The sequence below is a fragment of the Sturnus vulgaris genome, chromosome 1 (genome assembly GCF_052056855.1).
Source record: "Sturnus vulgaris isolate bStuVul1 chromosome 1, bStuVul1.hap1, whole genome shotgun sequence".
Lineage (NCBI taxonomy): Eukaryota > Metazoa > Chordata > Aves > Passeriformes > Sturnidae > Sturnus > Sturnus vulgaris.
The window spans coordinates 73,479,100-73,488,263 of NC_142243.1; the positions used below are offsets into that span (position 1 = coordinate 73,479,100).

General features: G+C 50.7%; 1 protein-coding gene across 1 annotated transcript; it reads left to right on the forward strand.

Moving 5' to 3' along the window:
- Positions 1 to 2,051: 2,051 nt before the first annotated feature.
- On the forward strand, positions 2,052 to 4,641 carry LOC106850805 (tubulin beta-2 chain). The gene is made up of 4 exons (XM_088169968.1): positions 2,052 to 2,176; positions 2,651 to 2,759; positions 3,021 to 3,131; positions 3,349 to 4,641. The coding sequence occupies exons 1-4, from the start codon at positions 2,120 to 2,122 to the stop codon at positions 4,407 to 4,409; spliced, it is 1,338 nt and encodes a 445-aa protein (XP_088026094.1). The 5' UTR covers positions 2,052 to 2,119; the 3' UTR covers positions 4,410 to 4,641.
- Positions 4,642 to 9,164: the final 4,523 nt, after the last annotated feature.

Sequence of the window (9,164 nt, forward strand, 5' to 3'; positions counted from 1 at the left end):
CTGTATTTCGCACCAGCTCTGCTGTCACCGAGTTTTGCTGTGACAGGGTTTTCAGGAACACACCCGCCGCAGCCATGGGAAAGACTGGCATTACTTTGAATCATTACCTGGAGCGGCCAGTGGTCCCCTGGAGCTGCTAATCTGCAAGCTATTCTTGAACAAATAATTATAGATGAGGATGTTGATTATGCAGTTAGCATGCCACAAAAAAAATGTTCGCTTGGAATTACAGCTACACATTATTTGCGAAGCGTAGTCAACCAAATAATTAAATTGCTCCTGGCTTAGGCCAGTAAAAATAGATTTCACAGGGACTGCAAATGATCGGATTAATTTTTATCAAAATCCCACTTGAAGAGACAAGGGTGTATTTTCTAGCATGCCTTTTGGAGATGGGCTGCTTTCTCACCGTAAGGCAAACAAAAGAAAGGTATGGATGCGTTGGCATATCAATCAGAGGTAACCGGGTTGTGCTGAAGACTGCCTTGGAAGAAGGTAAAATCAGATCTGGAGTAGTCCGTAGGCAAGGTTATCGATCTGCATAAACCGTTAGAGAGATTAGAGACATCGGCACGTGGATAGAACAAAGGAGGGAGAAAGAAGAAGAAATATATTGAAGAAATACGGGTTGAAAATGGTGATGTGCTCTAAACTGCACCCCTAGAGTAGCTGAATTGTAGAATAGCTGAAGCAGCCTTCATGTAGCGGCTCCCTAAAACGGGGTTTAGTGGAGTCCCTGCCTGGGCTCTCCGGGACTCGGAGCAGACTCCCAAGGGAGCCACACCCTCCGTCCGCCGCACACGCACAGCGAGACCGTGGTGAGAAACGGGCGATGCCGAGGAGGAGCCGCCACGCCGGGCTGACCGCCCCGAAGGGCACCGGGCACGGCGGGAACCGTGCCGCCCGCCCGTGCTCTTCCTCCCCGCGACCCCCTCCGCCGGCGGCGTGGGCAAGTGCCGTGCCCTCCCTGCCACGGCTGTAATGCCCGCGGTGACATACGGGACTGCTCGAAAATAAAGTGGGGGATGAGAAATTATCTCTGGAGACCACATGTGCAACCGTCTCCTGCTCCCCCGCCCTTTCCTTTCTTCATCCCTCAGCATCTGTAAATCCGCAACGAAGCGACGAAGAGCAAGACCCGCTTGCTGCAGAGCTGAGGGAGCCCCCCCCCCACACACACACAAGCCCCTGGCCCCGTGCAGCAGCACCGCGCTATTGTCTGCTCGCGGGTCGCTGGTGGCTGGACGGGGGACAGCGCGGAGCAGGGCGCTTGGCTGGAGAGCGGCTCTTGGCGCAGCTTCGGGGACAAAATCCGACCTTTTTAGGCATAGAAAGAGAAGCCGAGCTCGGCACCGAGGAGTCAGGCGGGGACCGCTCGAGGGCAGGGCTGGCGGACAGGATCACCGCACAGCCCGTCATGGAGGGAAGCCCACCCGCGTCGTGCCGGGGGTAGATAAAGCGGGCAGGGCGTGGGCTCCTGACCGCCGGTGCGGGCTTGTGCGGCAGACGGGTGGCAACCACGGGGCGATACCGGCGGGTGTGCGGTGCCCCCACGAGGGAGGGAGTCTCCCCCCGGCACCGTGTGAACGGAGACACCGGCGGGGGGCGGGGGCAGCCGCGGGGTTCCCCCTCCCACCTCCCCGACGGCAACGCCCGCTGCTGCGGCACGGAAGGCTGCGCTTCACGGGGAACAAAAGGCTGCGGCGGCGGCGGCCAGGGGAGGGCGAAGGGTGGGACGGCGGCCGCAGGGAGGTTCCGCGGTTCACACGTGGGCGGCCCGACCCGGCCCGGCTTGGCCGCCCCATGGCGGTGCTCGGCGCCTTTGTCCGCGCTGTCAGCGCCGAGCCGGGACGGCGGCGCGCCCCGACCGCTCCCGAGGCCACGCCCTCGAGCCCGGCCACGCCCCCGCGCGGGACACAATGCCGTGGCCCCCGCCCCGCCCCCGCGCGCTCATTGGCTCCGCGCAGTTCCCGCATGACGTCACCGGCGGGGCGGGGCGCGGCGCCCAATTTAAGGGGCGGCGAGGGGCGCGGCCGCCGCAGCGGCGAGTGCGGGAGCGGGCGGAGCAGGCGGTGAAGGCGGCAGGAGCAGCGGGGCGGCACCTTCGGACACCGGCACCATGCGTGAGATCGTGCACATCCAAGCCGGGCAGTGCGGCAACCAGATCGGCGCCAAGGTACGCACCACCGACCGGCACGTCCGCCCGGGACTCCGCTCAGCCGGGCTCTGTGTGTCCCGGGAAGAGCGCTGCTGGGAGAGGGAGGCTCCGGCTTCCCACTACGGAGCACGGTCTCTGGGAGGGTCCGCGCGCGACTGTTCCCACCTCTCCCATTGTAAGGGGAAGCGCGGTGGGGCATCCGCACCATGGGCGCGGCACCCCTCGGGAAAGAAGAGTAGGGCGGGGGCATCAGCTGCTGTCCATCAGCCCCTCGTGGGCTGCGGGGGTCCCGGGCGGGCGGGAGAAGGGGCTCCGAGGCGGTGCCACACCCCTCCCGTCGGTGGGGGGGGGATGTACAGGGCGCGGTAGCGGCTCCGTCTGGCCGGGGGGCCGCACCCACGCACGGCGAATCCTCGATCGCCACGTGGCGGGGATTTGGCCAGGGGGCGAGAGAGGGGCGTGGCGGCACTGACCATCCTTCGGTCCCCTCAGTTCTGGGAGGTCATCAGCGATGAGCACGGCATCGACCCCACGGGCAGCTATCACGGGGACAGTGACCTGCAGCTGGAGAGGATCAACGTCTACTACAATGAAGCCACCGGTAACGCCCCTCTGTATTAAGCTTCACGGGGGAGGGGGCATAGAGTGTGCAGGCAGGGGTCACTCAGCCCTACCCGCATTGGGTGACGCCCCAGCACAGCTTAAATGGCTGCTTTGTTTTCCCATCCCTGCTTTTCAATTTCCCACACCCTCCATGCCCCCAGCAGCAAATCATGGGGAAGCGGATGGGAGCACAGCAGGGCTCCTGTGACACTGGCTGCTGACTGCAAGCCTGTAATGCTGGTGCTGGTTCCTCCCACAGGTAACAAGTATGTCCCCCGTGCCATCCTCGTGGACCTGGAACCCGGCACCATGGACTCCGTGCGCTCTGGCCCCTTTGGACAGATCTTCCGTCCCGACAACTTTGTCTTTGGTGAGTGACTGTGGGATAGAAGAGTTCCCCGAGCAGGAATTCCACATACGGCAAAGGCTTTGAGCGAGCATGTGAGTGACCCCAGGGAAGCTGAATCCCCATAGCAGAGTGGGGATGAAAGAGAGGGGGGAGGAGCCCGTAGGGAAGGGGCAGTGGCATCACCTGCGTTTGTCCCTGGGGCTCTAATGTGGCGCCTGGCTTGCGGTCTGCCCTGCAGGTCAGAGCGGGGCTGGCAACAACTGGGCCAAGGGGCACTACACGGAAGGCGCTGAGCTGGTGGACTCTGTGCTGGACGTGGTGAGGAAGGAGTCGGAGAGCTGCGACTGCCTCCAGGGCTTCCAGCTGACCCACTCGCTGGGCGGAGGCACGGGCTCTGGCATGGGCACCCTCCTGATCAGCAAGATCCGCGAGGAGTACCCCGACCGCATCATGAACACCTTCAGCGTCATGCCCTCGCCCAAGGTGTCGGACACGGTGGTGGAGCCCTACAATGCCACCCTCTCTGTGCACCAGCTGGTGGAGAACACGGACGAGACCTACTGCATTGACAACGAGGCCCTGTATGACATTTGCTTCCGCACCCTGAAGCTGACCACTCCCACCTACGGGGACCTCAACCACCTGGTGTCGGCCACCATGAGCGGCGTGACCACCTGCCTTCGCTTCCCCGGCCAGCTGAACGCCGACCTGCGCAAGCTGGCGGTCAACATGGTGCCTTTCCCGCGGCTGCACTTCTTCATGCCGGGCTTTGCCCCGCTGACCAGCCGCGGCAGCCAGCAGTACCGCGCCCTGACGGTGCCCGAGCTGACGCAGCAGATGTTCGACTCCAAGAACATGATGGCCGCCTGCGACCCCCGCCACGGCCGCTACCTGACGGTGGCCGCCATCTTCCGGGGCCGCATGTCCATGAAGGAGGTGGACGAGCAGATGCTCAACGTGCAGAACAAGAACAGCAGCTACTTCGTGGAGTGGATCCCCAACAACGTCAAGACGGCCGTCTGCGACATCCCCCCGCGCGGCCTCAAGATGTCGGCCACCTTCATCGGCAACAGCACGGCCATCCAGGAGCTCTTCAAGAGGATCTCGGAGCAGTTCACGGCCATGTTCCGGCGCAAGGCTTTCTTGCACTGGTACACCGGCGAGGGCATGGATGAAATGGAGTTCACGGAGGCCGAGAGCAACATGAACGACCTGGTCTCTGAATACCAGCAATACCAGGATGCCACTGCTGATGAGCAGGGCGAGTTTGAGGAGGAAGGAGAGGAGGATGAGGCATGAAGTTGAGATGGGTAGGAGTTAAGTATAGTCTGAGCAGGCAAGTATTCATTGAGAGAAGGAATCTGTGCAGTTGTGCTGAAGCATGCATTTTTTAATTTGGTGCTCTCCACTGTTGCTTCTGTCAGCAGTTTTGTATCCTTGACTGTCCAATGTAACAGTAGTTGCAAAATACTTCAGAGTCTTCTGTTGAAATGGTTAACTTCTCAAACATAAAGGCTTTTTGTGTCCTAAACTGTCTCCTCTACTTTATTTCTCTTTAGATGAAGCAAGTAATTCTTGTGTAGTTTTCTGTAGCTTCATTTCTCAGTTTATATCTGAACCTCTGTGAAAGGTTATGCTCAATAAAACAAGAATTCTCAGGCCGTGAATTTAGCAGCATGTGGAAACTCTAGTAGCTCAGCTATAGATGCTAGTTAACTTATGGAAACTTGTGTTTAACAGTTTAGCTAATTGTCGAGGCAAAAGCTGTTTTAGCTGATAAAAACCGGACACTGCATTTGAATTGTGCAATTTCTCTTTATGGACATACATGGTGAGAGGTCAGAGAAAAGGTATTGAGTTCCATGTTACAGGCTATCAAAACTGATTTGATAGGATAGCTACAGGCTTGCCTACTGCCATTCATCAGTTTATTTAACTTGTTCCCGGGACTATAGTACAGGCATATGGGTGGCTGGCTGTGATTTGACTTGATGCTGAGCTCACTTATCTTGCCCTCAACTCTCTTCTCTAAATACAGGAGATCCATGCAGAGAAGCATAGGTCTGTACAAGCAGGTAATTTGAGAGCTCAGGTAAAAACCCAAGCTTTTTCTCTTCCAGAATAAAATTTGTGTTTCCCAAAAATGGCCACTAACCTGCCCTTTACTGTAAAGGGATTGATTCTACAGGTCTATCAATTCCCTTTAGGAGATATGAGGTGATGGGCAGTTTTCTAGGCTCGAAAGGCTATCCAGAGTGTACCATACAATCCTAGTCACCTGCAGATCCCCTGACAATAGCTGTCTCCAAGTTACATGTTTACAGGACAGTTGTTTGTTCCTGGTCCCTGTAGCAGGAGATGAACCTCTACCCCAGCAGGGGAGAGCAGTGCAGCTGCACCCTGCTGTGCGTCTTTGCAAAGGTAAGTGTCGTTTCTTTACAGTGAGGGAGGGGGGATTGATGTTTCTATGTTCTTATAGGATGCAAGAATTCTGAATCAATATACAACATTCTTAGCAGTAGCTAGCAAAGTTTCATAGATCCTAATCCTCCTACAAAGCAAGAGAGAAATCCCTCATGGAGTTTAGCAGTTACCCAATATGTAAGCTTAGTCCTTAGTTCATTCAAGCACCACTTAGGGGAGTGGTGCTACACTAGAAAAAAGTGTGGCTAAGAGAACTTCTACCAATGCTACAATTACTGCAGTCCTTACTGCTCTGAAAGAGCTGGTATTCACATGTGCGCAGTCTCTATTGTGATCCTTTACTGAAATGCTTACAAGGCATTACTGGAATAAAGAATTAAAAGGGAGCTGCTGTGCATAACTAATATCTTGCCTGTTTTGAGTCCTCTGCCTGTGGACACTGCTCTGAACGTATGCCTTTGCTGATGGGCCTGGCTACGCTGGTGTATGCAGGAAAACAGGCACTTGCTAAAGCTTTTCTCTCATCTGTAGGTTTGGTTTTGGTGTACAGAGGAGTGAGAAGTTCTTAAACTGCCTGGACTGTCAGTAAACAAGTACAGCTGTGTATACCCACAACAGTACTTGTATTTCTTAGCACTTGAGCAGTTCTAGGATTAAACGTTAGACAAATCGAGGTTGTTTTAGTAACTGAGTTAATACCTGCCGCCTCAGGCCCTTTGGGGAAATAACACTGTATCTGGTTGCCACAGTAACCTTGCCTTGAAATTACCGATCTGGGTTGCACTTGAAACTGTTTATTATATAGCTTTGAGTCAGCAAAAGAACCTAAACAGTTTCACTAAAAGAGGTCTTTGATAGTAAAGATCTTCCTTTCAGCTGTGACACTGTAGCAGGTTTCACTAGTATTCAACATGTCTAGCATCTAATTCTTAGTGTAATTACACTCTGTCTCTAGCTAATCCTTAAATATAGCTACCCAAGTGACACATTTCACTACAGCTCCCTTACTAGAAAGTAGGACGCCATCCTACATGGCTTGCTGTTTGTAGTCTGGCTTCTTTTTGTTCTAGAGGAAGAAAACCCAGAAATAGAAATACTCTAGAAAGAAATATGTCCTTTCATAAATCCTACGTCTTATTTGCCAGTCATAATCATTAAAAAAAATTCAAAATCAAACCATCATTTCAGCAGGAGTTGAGAAATATAGAAAAAGATGATACTGAAAGATTTGAAGGGAAGGTTCAAAGCTTGGTAGGAACAGTAAGTCAAATATAAGAGAAGCTGAGTCTCATTCTGGGCCTAGGACTGCAGTACCTATTTTTGTCTGTCTTTGATCTTTAGCTGTATTTATTGCCCAGGAGACCTTTCATTATAAAAACTGGAGCAGACTGCTACATGCCAAACAACAAAGAGGTGTCTTCACAGGTCTTTGTGCTTGGAATTTTTCTATTTCACAAAGAAAGCAGAACCACTGGAAGGCTTTCACATTAGGTTATCTGACTCCCTTAACCTCTCCTGCGTGTAGATTTATATTTGTCCATGTGATGAACAATACATTTAGGGCTAAAGGTCATGCGTGAGGCATCCTGTTTGGAAGAAATAGGGACAGATAATACAAATTTAGTGGTCTGCTGATTAAGCAAATTATAATGACTGATGTGTGTTAAGATATAAGTTAATAATATAAAGCAATCTAGTTTCACTTCAATAGATCAGCTGTGGCCTGAAGGGAAGTATTCTCCTCTGTTGACAATTAGAGCTGATAGTGTTGGGGAAGGGAATGATCTCTCTTAAAAAAAAAATCTTTTGTTAAATGTGTGGTATTTTTAAGCATGTTAATAGAGTGTCTTGACCAAGGCAAACAATCAGTACTTGACTGCTGTTAAATGCAAGAGGGTAAAGATATATAAGGCTGTAAAAACGATGAGGCAGCATGCAGGTTTAATTTAAATAGAAATGGCATGAGTTGTGGTAGTGCTGGGATGCCCTCTCTCCTAATTTCTCTTTCCTGTTTATTTCTCAAACCTCAGTCTAAACCACTGTAGCAATAGTGTTGAGGAAATATAATCCAGTATGTGGTTTGATATTTCAAAACTCTTAATGGGATTGTAAACTTACATCTGTTTTCCAACAGATGTTTTCCAGTCTTTCAAGTGGGAGCAATAATGATTCTCCTCTTCCCAAGATACATGAAGCACCTCTATAAATGAAAAATTGGGTTGCATTAAGCATAAAATTGTCCTGATGACATAATAGTCTAAGAATCAAACCAGAGGCCCATTCTGTTGACAGGTGTATCCTCCCAGAATGTATGAGGTGAAGAACAAAATAAACCAAAGTAGCAATAGGATTTAAAACCTGAAGAAAGAAGCCAGATGTTTGGGTCTTCTCTCCAGTGAATTCTCTGCATAAACAGGGCAAAACCCTAAGCTGTGCAGGGAAATCTGTTCATGGATGATGATATCACATGCTACATAGTTCAAAAGTGTGTGATGCTAGTAGGTTTTTCTATATATGCAAGTTCTATGTGCTTAAAGAAACCATGATGGACTGACAGACTCTTTATGGGATGGTGCCACAATGCATGACTGCAAAGCATGGCTCTGGTGCCCGGAGCACATCTGGCAAAGTGGTGCAAGGGGGACAAGTTTTCTTGCCTCATTTGAAAAAGCTGGGGCCTCTAACAATACTCCCTGCATTAGAAAGAGTTATCCTCTTGTTTCCTTTGTCCTTTGCCCTCCCTGTAATCCTCATAGCCAAGTTATGCATAAGATCAGGATGAAACCCAGTAATGGCTTTCAGTAGCACAAGTTTCATGGTTGCTCCACTCAAATCACTTTCCAAACAACCTCCTCTCCCACCCCAAAGAACCCAAACCTAGTCCCTTCCCCATCTCATTGTTTTATTAGTAGGTTTTTGGGTTTTTTTTTTAAGAAGGGCTCTTAATCTATATTAGATTCTTCCTCACAGTGGGAGGTGCTTTAATTACTGCTTTCTGTTTAATGATGCCTAATATTTCTGTTTGCTATAGCTATGAGGAGGCAAAATCTTCTCTGGAGAAATCATGTGACTATCTTCTATTATTTGATTCACAACTTTTCTCCCAAAGGATGTTATTCTACTTTTCCTTTCCACATTAAAGCATAATGAACAAATACTTTAAGGGACCGTTCAGAAATGGTAGCCTGCACATGAGTTATAGGTAACATTATTCCTCCAAGCCTGTTCATTGTAGGGAAGGGACTGTTTTTCATGTACAAATAATCCCCTTCTCAATCTTCCCATGTGTTTTTTCAGCTGTTTCTACATTTCCACAGAACAAAGCTTGTGACACTTTTGATGCTTTACATGTGCCTGGGGTAATCTGAGTAAGGTTATTTTTCTCCCTGCTTTCTTCAGCTAAAAATAAACCTCTACAGAGAGGAGCTGATTTTGTATGTGACTAAAAAAAAAATTTTTTTTGAGAGTTTTTCACCTTCCAATCTAAAATCCATTCATACTAAGCACCTGCCTTCTGATACTTCAGCAATCACCTGTCCTGGTCTATTTGTTATTTATTAAAATGGGAAAGAGCAGACTATTTATTTTCAGATACTCTGATTTACGTGGGTCTTATCTTTAGCTTGCCTG